The 17,992-nt window shown below is 42.4% G+C and overlaps 1 protein-coding gene across 1 annotated transcript in view; it reads left to right on the top strand.

Moving 5' to 3' along the window:
- ARHGAP22 (Rho GTPase activating protein 22) overlaps positions 1–17,992 on the top strand; it is a 117,856-nt gene that overhangs the window by 15,653 nt on the left and 84,211 nt on the right. The window contains exons 2-3 of the mRNA XM_058810469.1: positions 66–265; positions 4,199–4,286. Of these exons, the coding sequence (XP_058666452.1) occupies positions 86–265; positions 4,199–4,286 (268 nt within the window). The 5' untranslated portion in view covers positions 66–85. The remainder of the gene's footprint in view (positions 1–65; positions 266–4,198; positions 4,287–17,992) is intronic.

The following is a 17,992-nucleotide window of genomic DNA, read 5'->3' as shown; positions in this document are numbered from 1 at the left end:
TTATTTAGCCTGAGTGTTCTCGCTGTTATTTGTTTGTTTCACTTACTCTGTAATTGCCTTTGCAGCCCGGTCAAGGAGTCTGGTGATGGGTGAACAGATTGGGCCTCCCTCCAGACCATCTTCCCCAAACCCTCAGGAACGTGTGCTGAAGTGTGGCTGGCTCAAGAAACAGAGGAGCATCATGAAGAACTGGCAGCAGCGCTGGTTTGTGCTGCGTGGGGATCAGCTCTTCTACTACAAGGATGAAGAGGAAACTAAGCCTCAGGTATGGCTAGAGAGCTGCAGGAGGTAATGATTGCGACTCCTGTGTGATCACAGCTGTGCTTTGGTTGACAGCTCATTTCAGATGTTTTCTGTCCTCACCAAAAACATTCACACTTTAGGAGGTTCAAAGGCAGGAGATGTTGCAGGGAGGCTTTTCTACTACCAGACAAGTGGTGGAACTTGGGAAAAGGTTAGAAGGTGTTTACTTACCCACTAGGGCATGCTGACCTCCAGATCTTATTATTATGGTCAGCTGTGAGACTGGAGTTTGACAGGAAGAGCTATGGAGCTGCAGATTACTGAGGCAGGAGTGATTAACCTTCTTGCTCAGCTGGGACTCGTTATCTCCCAGCTAATTCTTGTTAGCCATGAGGTAAACCAGCTGCTTAGAGCTGGCTTGGGTGTGTGGGTTTGGCTACATGCTGAGAATGGGCTGTAATGTGTGTTTGAGTGGGTGTTGTGCTATGGGCTAAAGTTTACAGAGGAGATGAAGAATTTCTTATTCATGTTTTTCTAAGGCCTGTAAAATTCTCTCAGAGCATTTGAGCTAAGGTCTTTCCTGTTGCTGTAGTAGATTATGCATCATAATTCACGTAGTCATTGTTTTGACTGTCAGGCCTTTAACCAGAGTCATTGAGCAGAGGGAACATAATTGAATGAGCCAGACAATGTCCCTGTGCTGCTGGCTCCTGATGAGTCAGTACAGGCATTACAGAGTGACAGTCAGCCTGTGTAATATCATCACCATCCACACACTCATTATAGACAATTATTAAACTGCTTGATGCAGCTGCCTGCTTGACTGTCACACATAAATTTCATTGTAGAGTGAGAATGGAAATTAATATTCCCCTGTGGGCCTGACATAAATACGGTAGATGAATGAGGATGTTGACTGCATCTTGTATCTTGCACTCTCCTGATCAGGGATTTGGTCCATAATTATGGAAAGTCTGCTGTGTAAAGGCTAGAGAGATTTGAACTTGATGATGTACGTTGATTACTCGGGATGCTGCCAGCAACAGATGGATTTTGCACTTTCAAGCCAGGCACCTTATCTTCATATGCAATGCATGTGGGAGAGCTGGGCACCTCTGAACCGTGTCAGTGAACATGATGAAGAAGAAATGGCCTCAGGCTGTCAGGTTGTGAAGGGTCTCTTTAACCCTGGCCCTTTTTGGGCACAGGGTTACATTTATCACTGTGGGAAGATATTTTGTATAGGATGATACTATATTGAGGCTCTTCTTGTAGGAGTTAGAAATTAGGATTCACATCTCTTTAGGACTGTATGCATCCCACAGGAGGGGTGTGCTTTTGGGACTTATAGACAGCTGTTGTTTGGGATTCTCTGGAATGAAGGGGCAATGGCACAGGTGTGCCCATGCATCTTAGAAAGACAACTGAGACCTTTTGTTGTAGGGAGATTTTTTTATAGGTCATGCAGATATTTTCTCCAGTTGTTATTGATATTAATCCCTAATTTTCTTCAGCCCTAAAGGTACTCATGCCTGATCTAAGTATTTTTGTTTTATTTATTAAGCATGGCCTTTAAGCTTGTGTGTAAAAACTAAATCAATAGTTTCACTGAAGTTCCCATTGATCTTCCACCTACTTGATTATTTATACATACTCTGGAAGAGAGTTATATTCTCGTTGTTTATCTGATGAAGTCAAATGAGATTTATGGCATAATGTTTCAGAAGAGAAACATGAAACAACTTCTTTTTCTTCATGGATGTTGCCTTGCCTATTTTTATGAAAGCCTGTTGTTTCAGATTCTTGGAGCAAACTGTAGATACTCTTCCTTTAATAATATTGCTGAAAAGGTGGAATTGTAATCTAATGGCAGGAGAATCACACAGGCTTTCTGGAGTGGAGAGGAATTTTTCTGTTGTCTTAATGGATTGAGTACTGTTGAAGGTACTCAATTTTTATTTGTGTGCCACATGACAGTTGCAGCTGCACAGCCCACTCCATCAGAGACCAGAGGTTAGAGGGTGGATCTGCAGCCATGGCTTTTCTGCAGAGTTTTCTTTTTTTTGCCCCATGAGGACAGGGGGAAGGAAGGACTGACCTGCAAAGAGGTTTTGATGCTCCTACTGACTCTGTCAATATGTTTGTGTTTTTAAAGGAGTTTTGGGCTCGTTTCTGTTCCCAGGAAAGGAGAGAGCATACATCCCTCCCCAGTTTCCAGAGGAAAAGAAGCCACTGTGCAGCTGATTCATTAACCCTTCCTTCAGTATTGACTTGACATGATGAAAGGCTTTAATGCATCTGCAGTGGGCTTGAATTTTGCACTTTAGAAATAATTTTCTAGAATGTGTTCTGGCCACTGGACTTTAAAGATGATATTTTACACAATATTTTTGATGCCATTTGGATTTCAGATGCATTTGCATTTTTGTCAAGTTGCCTTTCCTGTGTTTTCCTGTTATTGATGGAATGTCTTCAGTTTATCTTCTAATTTCAGTGAACCTCAGAGCCAAATTGCAGGGCAACAGGATTGGGAGGTAAGGGTGGTGGAGGCTTATCCTGTTGTGTTAACTTATTTTGCCTCAATTTTAAATCTTACAACCATTCTTGAGAAACCACTCAGCATGGACTTTGCTAAGTGCCCTCCTCCACAGTGACCTTCCACAACCTTACCCTTACACTGGGTAGGGGACAGGAGCTGAGCCTTGACCCTGCTGAACAAAGCATTTGTAGGAGGATGCATTCCTGAGCAGCAAAACTATGGAAGTTATACTGAATAATGACAAAGTAATACATCTGGCTTCTTTTTTTATAGAGAAGATTGCAAAACTCTTATGATGAGTTGTCTTCTGTTAGTTGAAATTCAGGATTTTCTGTCTCATGAGACACTAATTGTATTACTCCGTTGTATGTGGATCTGGAAGCTGACAAATAGCATAACTAGAATTTGTTTTGATTACCAATATTATGATGGTCCAGTGTGTCTTGGATTTGGTTGTTGCCAGATCGGTAAACATGCATAGCTACATTCTCATCAACCACAGATAGGTGTGAAAAACCTGACTGAAACAACTTTCTTCATTTTCTGTTCATCAAGAAAAGATGTTCTGGACCCTGTCTGCATTCCAGGGCAGTTCAGTGCAGGAGTGGGAACTGCTTATTACCTTCTTCATGGCTTAACTCTTGAGAGTCCCAGAGTCTGTCTCATTGTGCATAAGTCCTGAAGAATGTTAGCTGGAAACCCATTAAAATATCAGAGATTAAATGCTTGTTTCACTCAGGTTACTGGAGAAGAGCTTCTTGTGATGTCTCTTTCAGTTTTTCCATAGATGAAGCGGATTTTGTTCACTTTGAAGATACTATGTCACCAGCTATGCAGAGTTCCCAAACTGGAATATATTGTGTTAATTATGCTTGGGCTCAAAGTGGAAATGAAGCTGAATACTGGCAGCATTTGAACTTGGGAAGGGGCTCAGGTTTTTTCTAGGGAAGCTAGAGTCTTTTGGAATAAAAAGTTGTCCATTGTCTTTCAAACCTGAATTAGCTGCTTTCTTCAAGTATTTCCCTGGGAACTTCTGTGTACTGAGCATCTCCGGAAAATCAGCCACTTTATTCAAATGCATGCTGCAACCAGAAATTCAGGGGTTCAGAAGAGTAGGTGTAATGTGAGATGAAACTCTTGCAAGGGATAATTAGGTGTGGAAACCAAGGAGAATCATTTCTGCATGCTCAGAATTGTGTTATTCCACAGGAAACAGCCTTAACCAGCAGTGTCCAGTGTGACAGAAAGGAGAATGAAGCAGGTGGATGACCAGCTCAATTATTTTCTTGCTCAAATCTGTGGAAAGGTGTTGGGCTCAGTAGATGAGCTGGACTTGAGTTTACTATGCATTTTATCATCTTTTCCTTACCCTTTTAGTGGCCTTTCCCTTTCCACTAACATTTGTGTCCATTACAGGGTTTGATACTACTACAAGGCAGTCAGGTGAACGAGCTGCCACCTAATCCTGACGAACCAGGGAAACATCTGTTTGAAATTACTCCAGGTATGCCAGCAGTTTTTTGTGCTTTCATTACAACATCACATCACTCCCATCAGTTGTCACTAATGGTAATTGAGTTGTATTGATCCCTCCTGAATGTTCTGATAGACTGGCAAGATTATCCAGTGAGACTGAGAAAAGGGACTTGACGACATGGTGTTCTTTGTTCTGGATATAAGTGCTGCTATGGTGCCTCAGTAGTTGAAATGCATCATGATCCTTGACTTTCCTGTTTGGAGAGGCTCTTTGCTTGGAGCATTGTGTGGTCGCTGTGGATGCATTCTTCTGGTTGTTGCAGGAGAAACAGGCACAGAACTTAGGGAAAAGTGGTATCTGGATGCAATTTCTTTCATGTATACTAATTATTTTGGGAAGTGGATGGGAGGGCAGACAAAAAGCTTCAAAACACTTCCCTTTGGATAAAAGGTTTAAGAAAATAAATGGCCTAGCATGGAAGTGCTGCTGAAGTTTTTTCAGGTAGAAAATCTAATGATCTGTCACTGTAGTATTAATGTAAAACTTTTGCAGTCATTTTAGCTCCGATACAAATGCTTTCTGGGTACAGAGTTGGTATTTCCAGGATAGATTTATAACTAAGTTCCCTATTGCAGGAGCAAATTGGTTCAGTTCTGATTGTATTTGGGAGTATTTGTATTGTATTTGTGTTCCAACCCTGCACATAGGTTGTCTGCAAAATGAAGATGTTTTCCCTAACTTATGCAGCTAAATCCCGTTTGTAACAAACTTAGTTGCTACATGGATAGTAAATATTGAAAACCACCATAAATAGCCAGTCAATACAGAATGTGATTGACACAGACATCACTGGAGAATGTGGCCCGAAGAGTTGCCCATTTTGTTCACAGTACATTTATTCTGTGCTGGTTTTGGCATTAATGCTTTTTCTTTTTTTCATGTGTTCTGAAATGACCGTGTTCTGCATGGCTGCCAGCCTGCAGAACACCCACGTAGTGAACAGCTCTGAAACAGATGCCAGATAGGAAGGGCAGCACAAATCATCTTGCAGTACCCAGATCTCTATTTCCCATCACTGCCCATCTTTCCCTGTGTTGAATGTATAGCCATGATCACATTTCTGTCTAATTGTGTTTCATTTATCCCACTATAAGCTGGGATTCTACAGTTTCTATAGCAATGGTAAGATATTTTTTTTAAATCTGTCATAGCTAAGTTTGGGATGTTGTGAACACAGGTATATTCAATAGCTCTAAGTATAGATTAGGGTTTTACTGTGCTAGTAAGCATCAGAGCTTTAACCAACAAAATTAAGAATGGAGTGGAACATTCCTAAAGTGTACCTATAGCTGATACGAGTTTATCTGGCAAAGAGAAGAGGCTGAGATCTGAGAAATTTCCAAAGAGTTCCAAAGTCTGTGGTACCAGTTATCTCCAAAACCCTATTTTGTGATTGATGGCTAAGGCACTCAGTGTCCTTGTTGTGCAGCTGTTGCTGTGATCTTGCCACCTTTCCTGTGCTGCAGGCTGTGTTAAGTTTGGCTGTGAGAGCTGTTCCCTCAGAGGGCAGGGAGTGGAGTAACAGCATGTCCTGTGCTGTAACAGAGCCTGTATTGATTTTCTGCTGAGTAACAAGAACTAATGATGGGCATTGTGTATTATTCATGTTTCATCAAGTTCATTTCTAAGCTGTATCGGGCGGCTGGGAGAAGGGTTAACTAGGGACACGAGAGGCTGCAGAACAGTTCTACAGTCAAACCAGGGTTAGATCTGGTGACAGGACTTCCTGAAATATATTCTCTATATTCCTTTCTGGGGAAACTGTGTAAATTTCTGGACCCTTTTGAATCCATTCATGCTTCCCTTCATCATAGAAGTTCAGAGTGGAATGGTGGGGTAAGCTGTGGGTGGAAGTGGCTCTCATACTCCAGTGCACATTAGCAGGCGGTGGGGGATGTTTTTGTAAAGTTTTGAGGGTAGTATGAGGTCAGGTGCAAATGTTGTACCATTTGGGGTAATCATTCCACAGCAGCTGGTATTTATGGATGAAATTATCTCTGTTGTTTGGGAGAGGAGTCCAAATCTGGCAACAGAAACAGCATCTGCTGTTGCCAGGGGCAACAGAATACTCAGTGCTCACCTGAGGTTACAGTGCATTTTGGAGTGGTGTAATGCAGCTTGTAAGAAGCCACAGGGATTAAGCTCAGAGAAAGTCTTAAGGAATGTTGATGACTTAAATGCTTCTGAAGTCTCACCTTTTAGGAAACAATGTCTTAATGTCTTGTGGCAAGGGGTTTTCATTCCCCAGTCTTTGCAGCACTATGAGATGCTCAAGTTCTTCTGCAGACAGAGAATTTCCTGATACATTAAGGTTTTTAGAATCAAGAAGGGGAGTGGTAAAAAGTTTCAGAAGTTAGGAGGTACTCATGACACACATTTTGATGTCCCTTATCACTGATGATAGTTAGTTCCTGCTTCTTGCCATGGTGCTTTTTGCCAAGGTGAACAGTGGCAGATCTTAGCTGAGACTTTGTGAGAATGAGAGTGCAGTTTTGTAATGAATTTAATATTTTTATTGGAAACAGCTGCTGAAGGGGTTGATCTTGTTTCCATATATTTAATCATATCTTTCATTTCAGCTCTTATGACTGAAAGAAGTTCTCAAACCAGTTTGACTTCAGGTCAATCCAACTAAGGTGGTGAAAACTGCACTTTCAGGTTGTTTTCTGTGCTCCAGTTGAGTTAGCAACAGCCCTCTCTGGTGAAGCAGTTCATTCCTCTTCATAGCTGTTACCTTGGTCTTTTTGCAGACTTAGCCAGAGCAAGGGTCACTGCCTATACATGATTTACATGTCAAAGGTTATTTTCAAAACTTTAGAAGTCAGTTCTCTATGGTGTGTTCTTTCAGTTAGTTATAAAGACTGAATTCACTATAGGAAACTTGCCTTTACAAAAGGAACTTGCATGGAATACTGAATCCTTCAAAGATGGATTTGTGGTTGCATTATGCCAGAAGTTAGGCTGGGGCAAAATAAAATGCCTCATGCAGAAACTTTGTGCAGGGCTTCTGCAGAAGCTACTTCATGGCCTTGGCTGCAGAAGAAGAAGGAAAATCAAGAAAGGCAGAATAAGAAGGTAGGAGTCCTAATTCTTACAGGAACAGTAATTGTTGTCTATTTGTTCTGTAGGGGTCCATTTGTGTTGTTACAGTATCTGACAGAGAAGTTGGAGTGGCAGCTTGTTTGTCTTGTACCAGTAGGTGGAACAGTGCCCACAGAGCAGTCTGATCTGTGGTACACTGCTGCATCCCAGGTGATCAACACCAATTAAGCTATTTTTGTGGCCTTTTAATCTCAGTTCCTGTTGAGATGCTGTGTAATTAAAATACCAGGAGGAGAAATTAGAAATTCATACATTGAAAATCATTCTGTGTTCTCTATTATTCAATGCAAATTGCAATTCCAATTAACAGCAGGATCCTGAGTTTGCCATTGGTAATTAAGTTTTCTCCTGAAGTCTACAGCTGAAAACTGACTGTGCATATCTAAATATGCAATGATGTTGATATTTGAGAGGTATGTTTAGATTCCTGTAATTTGGCATCCACCATATTGACTAGGGAATGGCAGCAAAATAAAGTAATTTTGGGTCCTACAAGGAAGTTTAAGACAGAGTAGTTGCAGCAGTGCATTCTGGAAACACTCAGCAAGAGAGAGCTGTGGATGTTACCATGTCCATGGCATTGCATTGGCCTGGACAAGAAGATTGGAGGTGTTGGTTTTGCAGTGGAGGGCCCTGTCAGATCTGTTTTTATTACTTGTAGATGTCTGGAGCATAGCTGAGAGCATGCAGTTGTATGTCATTAAAAAACCTGCCTCTTGGAACATAATATAGACTTTTCCATTTATTGAGGGGTGAGAAACAATAAGGGCTTTTTCTAAATTTTCTTTTCAAAGGAGTGCCCAGAATGATAAAATTGTATGCTTTCTTTGCAGTCATAGTCTGGTAACAGGTTTTTATTATTACATTTTATCTTGGGTTGAGACCTTTAAGGTAATAAGGTTTTAACACTCAGATGATGATGGATACATCTGCTTGCCTTTTCTCAGCTGCTGTGTCTTTTTATGCTCAAGTGCAGTTTGAGTTTGCTAGGAAGTGTGCGTGCTGAGTTTCTGTGCCTGGGGAGTGCTGGCGCGTTGCTCTCTGTTCTGCTTGCTCCGTCTCTCCTGAGCACTAGATGGTGCTGCTTCTTTCCAGCTTCTGCTCTCGCTGTCGGTGATGGCAATGCCGTGAAGCCCTGGAGCGACTTCATCCTCTCAGAGGAAACTGGCTACTCTGTTTTGTTCATTCGTGTCTCCTCCAAGCAAACCAGCGAGCAGGGGTTCCCTAACGACGTCTTTGCCCAGCCTGTGAAGCCAATGTTGCGCTCTGTAGGCAGAATGCAGTATTGAATACGTTCCTGCACGTTTGCTCAGTTGGTTAGAGCGTGGTGCTAATGATGCCAAGGTTGTGGGCTTGATGCCCATATGGATCATTGATGTAAAAGCTGGGCTTGTGATCCTTGTGAGTCTCTCCCAACCCAGAATATTCTGTGATTCTGTAGTATTCTGTACTGAACACACTCCATGTATTCACAATGTACAGCTGCTGTCTCAGATGCCAAAATCAACAGTCTTTGAAAACATTCAAGTTCATATTGTTTACCCATTTCAATCTTGTTTTGGTCTTAAAATTGTAATATAAGAGCAGAACATGTTCTGTATAGACACTGTGGGGAAGCCACTTGGGTGTAGGTCTCCACTGTTTCAGGTTAACCTACTGAGCCAGTGTTTATGGGCTATTTAGTGGCATCTGTCTGACTGTTTTCCTCTTTCCCCCATCCTGAGCCTGCTAAACTTATTTTTCAAAATATGTCTTTCCAAAATTTTGCAATTTTAATGCATTGGCATTTTCCAAAAGATATTAACTGCCTTGTGTGGGATTACTCCTTTCTTAATTCTACTGAGATTCTTTTATTGAACTGAAAAAATAGCTTTCATGGCCTGCTCAGACCTTAATAACTTCCTTTTGCTCAACAGAAGTATCAATCAGCTGCCAGTATTTCTAGGCTTGCTTTACTAATGGATGTAAGTTGATGAACTGGTAGTTGAGTAATTAATGGAGCATCTCATTTCCTTTGTGCAGATAAATGCTAGCAGCTCAAATCTCCTGTAAGCAAGGCTTCTCTTCTTACTGATATTCTGACCTGTACTTTCCCTGAATGCTTGACTCTATCATGTCACTGAATTCTTATGAAAAGAGAATGTGGAAAAAAAAGAAAAGAGGACTGAACTTTGCTCTCAATTCATGTAACCTTATTGATTTCAGTAAGTGTTTTGTTCAGTCCAGTGCTGTATCCCTACAGCTTGACCAGTCCTCTTCTACTTGCTTAGGGTGATGACTCACTGCAGGTGAAGGTCTTGGGGCTGTATCCAGAGTTTTGGGCAGAAAGGTTATTGGGCTCCTCTTTTCCCCTGAGGCTGATGAGGCTCCTTGATAGTTAAGAATGTTTTGGCTCGCCTTAAGTTATCAATTTAAAACATCTTGAAGGGCATCAGGAGGCACCTGCAGCCTGTAAATTGCCTTTTGCTTTGTTTTCTTTTTTCCCGTAGCATATGCAATGCCCAAGGCTTATGTTTGCATTTGGCAGGTAATGACCCTGCTTCATGAAATAAACAAGATCCTGCCTTTGTTTTATTAGAAGTGTTTGATCTACTTCAACTTGTACTGCCTCCATCCCCCAGTGCTCTGGGGCCATGGGCAGCTGAAAGTAGGACTGGAAATGGGCTGCAATAGCATACCTGTGTTCTGCTGTCCTGGGATTTGTGTTCCAGGAGAAGTTGTGCATTTGATCCCTGATCAGTAGCACCTAGCTGTCTTTAATGCACGTGCTGGCTTTAAAGAAGAATGATGGTTTTTAAAACTTCAATTGCAGTCTCATAAGGCCTGCTGTGAAAGGAGCATGAGACTTAAGAAGTTTCATGAATAGGGTTTTCTGCTAGTGCAGATCATTAAAATGTAACCTCTGACTGGGTTTGAGCCCTGAGAGACAAATATAGCATGTTATATAGGTTGCCCTTTGGGTATAGAAATATGGCTTTGTAGTGTGATGACACATTGTAGTGGAAATGTGCAAGGCATCATTTGATCTCCTCAGGTTGATTTTTCAGTGCAAATTAGGTAAGATTTTGAATACTTCCTGCTGAGACTTTCCATAGTGAGTTCTGCTATTGAATATTCTACCTTGAGGATAATGTACTAAGTCCTAAGGCATGTGTAGTTAATAGAGGGATTTATTTTTTTTTTAAGTATTCTGGTGCAAGTACAGCTTTGTTACATAGAGATTTGCTTATCAAACTGCCAGCATGATCAGTTATGTAGCATCATCTCTATATTTCTTGCTAGTTTGTCAGAAATCAAGTCTTCAGTGACATTTTACAGCTTGTGTGCTCTGTTGCTGCTGTTATGGGTTTTGTTCAGCCCCAGAAAGAGCTGTGCTCCCATTTGCAATAACAATGGATGAATTCTCCACAAGATTTATGCAATGTCTGGGATCTCTGAGGCCAATAAAGTACTCTATTAGGTTAGCATGATGAAGTAAAATAAGATACATGATATATGGCCATGTTACAGCACACATTAAATTCTAACAGAAGTGAAATAAAGACAGGAGGAAAAGGCCTCAAGCTGTGCCAGGGGAGGTTCAGGGCAGACATTAGGAAGAATTTATTCACTGAAAGTCTTGTCATGCCTTGGAACAGGCTGCACAGGGAAATGGTGAAGTCACTGTCCCTTTTCTTCACAGTGTTGAAGAAAAGAGTGGATATGGCATTTAATGCCATGGTTTAGTTGATATTGTGATGTTCAGTCAAAGGCTGGACTCAGTCTTGGAGGTCTTTTCCAACCCTAATGATTCTGTGATTCTGTTCTTTGACACTGGCAATCCTGTAGGGCAGCACCACTCACCCTTTGGAGGCACCTGTTAGCACCGCACCTTAACTGCTCAGTAGGATACACTGACTTGGAAATACCATGTGGAAGTCATTCTGGGAGGAAAAGGTAAGAGAACTAAAACACAGGTCCTTCTTATGAGGCCCACAAAAGGTGTGGGGGGAAAGGGAGGTGCAGCTGATAGTGTGCTGATCCAGGATCCAAAAGACAAAACTGAGAAACTGCTATCTGGGGTGTTTATGAATACACCAGCACCAGTTTGAAGTGGCACCTAGCCCAGTGTCAAACAGCTGTGAGAGAGGGTTCACAGGCAAAACCCCCTCTGTATTTGTCTGAAATGGCTTAGGGAAAATTAGTGTGCTGTCAGTGAGAACTTGTTTGCCCTGGGCTTTTTGAACTTCATAGGGAGGAGGAAATATGACAAGGATGTATTGCCTATGGGGTAGCATACCTTATACCCAGCTTAAGAAGCTGCAGGGGGCTTTGTTTGTTTGTTTGGTATTTGTTGTGGTTTGGGGTTTTTTTGGGGGGGGATGTTTGTTTTTTATAGTCCAGATATTTTTGATCAAGGTCAGACCTCTATGCCATTAGCTTTAATTTCTGCAGCTAGTGAAGAGTTGTCTCTCTGTGAGCCAAAGCAGTGCAAAAGCTTGCATACATTAATAGCAGGCTGTCTGCTCTGTGTACACTGGGATCTGTTAGGAAAGGGCTCCCTTTAGCAGCTTTGAGTGCTGAGGGCAGCGAGATGCCTTCAGGTATTTGCAGTAAAGCTGCTTCTTACAATCTGTGTGCTTAGCTGCTCTTCCCCTTTGGGCTCTGAGCTGGTGTGAGCTGTGAAAGAGCAGCTGTGGGTCCATGGCAGTGCCAGGCAGGAATTGCTGATACCAGCCAGTGTGCCTACCTGCTGCCCTTCTGCTGCCAAAAATGGAACAGGAACAGTGGCAGCTCTGCCACAACCAGCTGCAAAAGGGGACTTTGTCCATCTGTAAGGCTTGACTGTTTGGGATTTGTTTGGTGTTCCCTCAGCACTTCAATGCCAGAGGCCCCAGAGCTTGCTGATGCCCTCAAAGCAAAAACCTGGGGAGGTACTCAAGCATAGTGTGGCTAAAGCTGTATTGGAATTTCCAACCAAACTTTCTTCATTTGTTGATGCCTGCACCTAAAATTCTTTAATTTTTTGCGTTCATCAGAATTCAGGGAATTCTGTTTTGCACTTCACAAGTGCTTTAGGCTGCAGAGTCGTTATTTGAAAGAAAAAGCAAAGCAGGTGGACACCTACAAGTCTCCTAAAATATGGCCATTTTCATATTCCATTTGATATGAAAAAATGTCCTAATGCCAGTGAAAATTATTGTCATGGGAGTGTCAGATGGTATGACTGAATTTCTCTTGGAATTGCTGTGATTGGATGGAGAAGAGAAAGAAATGGATTTAGTCAAATCAGAAGAACTTGTTATAAACTTGGTGTCTTTTGACTCTTTCTGGACTAGAACTTCTTTAATAGGACAAGGCTAGATGTTTTGAAATGTTATTCCTGACGGAACAGGTGACTTTTGATCCTTTTTTTCTTTATTTTTTTAAGCCTGTGAGCCTTTTCTTAACAGATCTGTGCTCCATTGTAAATTTAGCCTAACCTGGTTAACAGGAACGCATTTTAGGTCACTTGGGGCATGGCAACCTGTAATACAAAATGTGTACTTTCATGAAGTCTCTCATACAGTCTGGTGATATATCTGCATTGAACTTGTTTTCTGTGCTAATGTCTTCTGTGAAGAACAGATGAACTATAAATTGTTCCTTTAAACCATGAAGGTCTAATTCTTCTCTCAGCAGATTAATTTTTCAGAGTCTTAGGAGCCTGGAGAACTGCAGTTTTCAAAAACATTTCCTTTGCAGTTTATATTAAACATACTAGAAGTGTGTATTTGGAGAGCAGGGGATGATCAAGACTGGGGTTTGAAAGGGTGAGGATGGTTTACATTGCTCTGCTGTCACAGGAAAAAGCCTTAGGGGAGGTAGCATGTCACTTTTTAAATAAATACTAGGCTAGAAAATTCACTTTGTAGTTTCAGGCTATTATAAGAAATGTAGTGGGTTTTTACGGGGGTTAGAGTATTTAGATATATATGAACTAAGACTGGTTTTAATGTACTCTTCTACCTCTGTTACTACACTGCCAGAATGGTCTCTTCTTTCTTCTGAGTCCAGTGGCTATTTGGAAATGTGTGGAAAGTCAGAGTGTTTCCACTGTGGCCTGGCAAGCCACTTCTTGCTTCACCATGTACTTTGGAAATCCTGGAAATATTCCATCCTGAATCTGACTTAGAAAGTAAACTTTGCATTTTATGAAGGCTTTAACTTTTGAAGAGGAAGTCTATAATTTCCCTGGTTTACAGATTATTTGATATGGAGATCATCATAGTATAAATAATTTTGCAGATCAGGCAAAACAAGCTTTTATTGGCCAAGCCTGAAAATTCTAACACATTCTTCTGAATTTTGAGCATGGGTGTTAGTATAAATTGTGAGCTTTCCATGAGTGCATGTTTGCTACCAGCTGGCTTAGGTCCATTCTCTATGAAGCCCAGCTCACCTGTTTAATAGTAAATGATGCAAGGTGGTGTTAACTTTTGTGTTCTTCAGATGAGTTGTTGCTTCTTGGGGAGGAGGGGATGGTGAGGAAAATCTCCAAAGCTATGTAATCATGGTCTTATGTCTAAAAAAGCTTCCAAAATAAATGCTTGCCCAGTTCTAGTGATGTAACTGATATAGATGGGAATCACAAAAGCCATTTGTTTCCTAGTAAAGGAATGATTGATATACACCTTCCGCCACTAATACTCTGTCATGTCTGCAATGAATCATTGAACTAGAATAACCTATTTCTCTGCCATCCTGCAATTTTTAAAAACTTACTTGGTTAGAGTATTTTTTCCCACAGAATATAAGTGATTGGCTTAACTAAAACTAAAATCTTTACCTCTGGCTTCCAGATGTTTAGCATTGTCCAGAAATATAAAAGTTCATTTTTCACACAGCAGTATTTAGCAGCTGGCTTTCCTTTTCAGTGGCAGAGAATACACTGAATATACACTGTACACATACAATATACACTTAAGAAATACACTGCTGTATTTCTTAAGAAATGAGAGGGAATATAAACTTTAAATCAAGAATTTCAGATGGTGGAACCAAGAGCTATGGCTGAGAAAAAAAAAAAAAGTGCAAAGTAGATGCGTTATTCAAAAAATCTTAGGGCACTCAGTCTGCTCCAGTTCATTTTACAGGGAACTGCTAAGTCCTTGGAGTTTTTGAAAGATCAGCATAATGTTTTAGCATTTGAAATCCAAATTTAGACATTGAACTCTGAGCTCCTGATTTTGTAAACCCTAGTCTAAAGTTGGTGTTTGCTTGGTGGTGTCTTAAGGAGAAGACGTGCATGGTTAAATCAAAAGGTAAGACAAATTTTTGTCAGTTTTCTAAATATTTTGCAAAAATAAGTAGAGTTTAAAACTGCAGTGTTTCAGTAATAGAAATGAAAAAAACAAAAAAAATTGTTTAAATGCTTTGTTGAAGCTGTCAGGTTGATTGTCTGAACTAAGTACGTGTGCCAAACCCCTCATCAGCCTCACCTGTCCATGTGAAGTGATATTCGTAATAGTCCTACATCTTCTAAAAAAAATCAAATTTCAGTATCTTGTAGGCAGTCTGGGAGTTCCTCTGACATACAGCATCCACCTTTCCATGGAGCTGACTTGGGTGCCAGGCTGGAAAGCTGGAGAGGAGGGTGCTTCCTCCATCCCTGTTATCTATCTGCCGCTGCTCTGGCAGTGCCCTTAGCAAACCCTGCGGCTTTTCCAGGGCTTGGAAAGCTCCTCCCTGCTGGGGGCTGCCTGGAGCTTCTTTAAAACCAAACGGATAAGTGCTGCCAGGAGATTGTCCAGCCCCTCAAGCAGGTGGTGCCCGTGCCTCTTCCCTGAGATCAGATCACCCTCTAGCCAAGAGGAAAGGGAAGTCTCTGCTGCTGTACAAGGCAAGGGAGCGCTCTGCACAAGAGATGGATTTCCAAGCAGCTGTCAGCTATTGGCACTCTCTGAGTTTAGAGGCTCAACAAAAAAACTGACATGAATTCTCACACATCTATCCAAGAGGAACAAGTTGGTACCAGCAAAGCCAGAATACTGGATTTCCTTCAGTTCTCTTGCAGGAATATCTTGAACTTCCTCTAGTGTGTTTGGCAGCAGTGGGAAAGCTTTCCTGCCCTGTCTGTCTTCTATCCTGTGTGGGATTTGGTTTTGTTTTGTGCTAACTAATGAATGCTCATACTCTGGGATTGCTCAAGTGTGCAGTTAACAGCTGAATACTCTGCAGAAGGACCTCTCTGTAGAACATTATTGTAGTTTTTTGTTTTCTTCTTTTTTTTCTTTTTAATGATGGGAGACCTGGTAGACATCTACCCTTTAGGTCATTCATTTTCTCTCCTGGAAGTCCATTCTGAAGAACTTTAGCTCAAGCTCAAAAGGCTGAAATATGTAATAGGAGCTGGAGCTGCATATCAGTTCTTGGGCTCAGGCTGTTTCTGGTATTTTAACTGTATTGAAAGATGTATCTCCTTGTTATCTCCCCCACCCCCAAACCTTTATTTGTGTAGCTTTCTCCCCTCCCACCCGAACTAATTTTTGTGCATTGCATACTGCTATCAAAGAGTGTATTCTTCTGCAGTGTCCAGCCTGGAAAAGACTTTATCATTCAGTCACTTGCTTGTGACATCCAACTCTTTAGCTTGACCCAAGCTTTGCAAAGGCAGCCAGTTTGCCTGTGAGTTGGTGTATGAAACAAACTGTGTCTCTGCTGCAGTGCTCAGGGCATTGCTGCACCTGGGCGCTGGGGCTTCAATAAGCAGGGTCGCTGCTGGAGTGAAGTGCTGCAGGGTCTAGGGAACAAGCACGGAGTGATCAGAGAGCCAGCAAACATCTGTTCTAGGGATGTTGCTCTTTTCTTATCCCAAAACAAAAAGCTTATCTTGTTTTTGTGGCTGGTGACTCAGTTAGGTTAATGCAATTAAAAGTGAGCATATAAACGAGCCCTCTGAATATTGCTAGAGCAGCGCTGACCTTTGCAAGAATGCAAGGTCCCTGTAACACTCAGTATCTCTGTGGAGACTCAGATATATGGTGTTTACTCTTGTGGGGGATATACCATATGACCCTGTCCTGTCGTGAGGGAGTTTTGCAAGAGGTGAAATAGTCTATCTGGTATCTTTCTATGCACACTGAAGGTTTGTGCAGGGTGTCTGTTGCCCTCTGGCCATCTGAGAGCCTCTCGCACAAAGCAGGCTCCGGTGGCTCTCACCCTTCAAAGGGTGACTGTAATTAATAAGCCAGCGCGGTTTAAGGGACAGGGAGCCGTGAAGCGCCGAGTTCTGCCTCGAGGCCGGCTGGAAACAGGGGCGGCAAAGGCGGGGAGCTCCAGGGCACCGACCTGCCGCTGTCCCTGCGTAGTCCCTGCAGCCCTATCCCGGCTGCCCGCCCCGCTGCCAGGGATGCTGGAGGCGGCCCCGCCTGGCCGGGAGCGGGCTGGCCGGGGCCAAGAGGGACGCTGCCACCTGCCATGGGGCTGTGCTCCTGCAAAGGCTGCCGTGAGGAGCCCAGAGGTAACTGACTCCCCCGGGATGTGGCGGGACAGCTCTCCTTCCCCGTGCGTGTGTGCCGGCGGTGTGCGCGCATCGCCGGGAGAGCGGCTCGGGAGCGGCCGGGCTCGGGCTCCGCCTGCGGGACCGGCACCGCCGAACCGGGCCGGCCGCCCTCCGCGGGCAGCGCTCCTCCGCGTCCAGCCCTCGGGAGCTGCCGCCGCTTCTTCTGTGCTTCAGCAAAACTAGGCAAACTAACCCTTAAAAACTGTCTCGATGTGGTCTTGTGCTTTAAACACAATCCTTGGCTCTTCTTCTTCTCTGCTAACAAGTAAATTTTGATGGGAGGGAAACTGGTTGATTCTTTTCGGAAAGGCTGTTAACGTGGCAATAGCATAAGCTGACAGTCTTTCCTCATCTTTTCTGTGTAGTGGAGGACTTGGATGTTTTCTGGAGGGTCGAGCTCCTAGTAGAAGAAGCTCCTTTAGGAGGCAGTGTCTCCAACGCACTTAATTCTCCTGTGGATTTTCAGTTACTTCCAGGGTGGCTCCTGCATGGGTTTGTGTTGGGACCAGCCTCTGACATCCTGTCTGTTTTGGGAAAAGTTTGTAGTTGATATTCAGGGGCTCTAAGAATAGATGGTGTGTGAGCCCAGAGAAAAGTGTAGCTTTCTTCAGTAGAAAGCAGTCTCATAAGAATAGTGCTCAAAAATGTTACTGTGCTTGGAGTCTGTAGAATAAATGCTTGACTGTTTTGACTTTTTGACAGCTGAAAATACTTCTCTTTTAGTAATCGAAATCCTCTGAAGTTGGATTCTGGAGAAAATAGGGGGGAAATTTATTCCTGTGCAAAACTTTGGAAGAAACACCCTTAATAGTTGCTATGCTGGAAATATGATTCAGATAATGTTAGGAATTTAGCACACATGCTCTAGTTTTGAGACAAAGGGAAAAGTAAACACATTGGTGGAAATTCAGTGAGTATGGGGCTGCTGTCTTCATCACTGCTGCATCAGGTTAAAGTTTACAAGCGAAGGTAAGCTTCATAAAGCTAAAGGTGGCAGTCTAAAAGCTAACGGAAAAGTGTGCTGATCTAAAGTAATATCAGTAACTGT

This window comes from Ammospiza caudacuta, chromosome 9 (assembly GCF_027887145.1).
Source record: "Ammospiza caudacuta isolate bAmmCau1 chromosome 9, bAmmCau1.pri, whole genome shotgun sequence".
Taxonomy (NCBI): domain Eukaryota; kingdom Metazoa; phylum Chordata; class Aves; order Passeriformes; family Passerellidae; genus Ammospiza; species Ammospiza caudacuta.
Note: the sequence above shows the minus strand (reverse complement) of the source record. Positions and strands in the feature narration are given on the sequence as shown.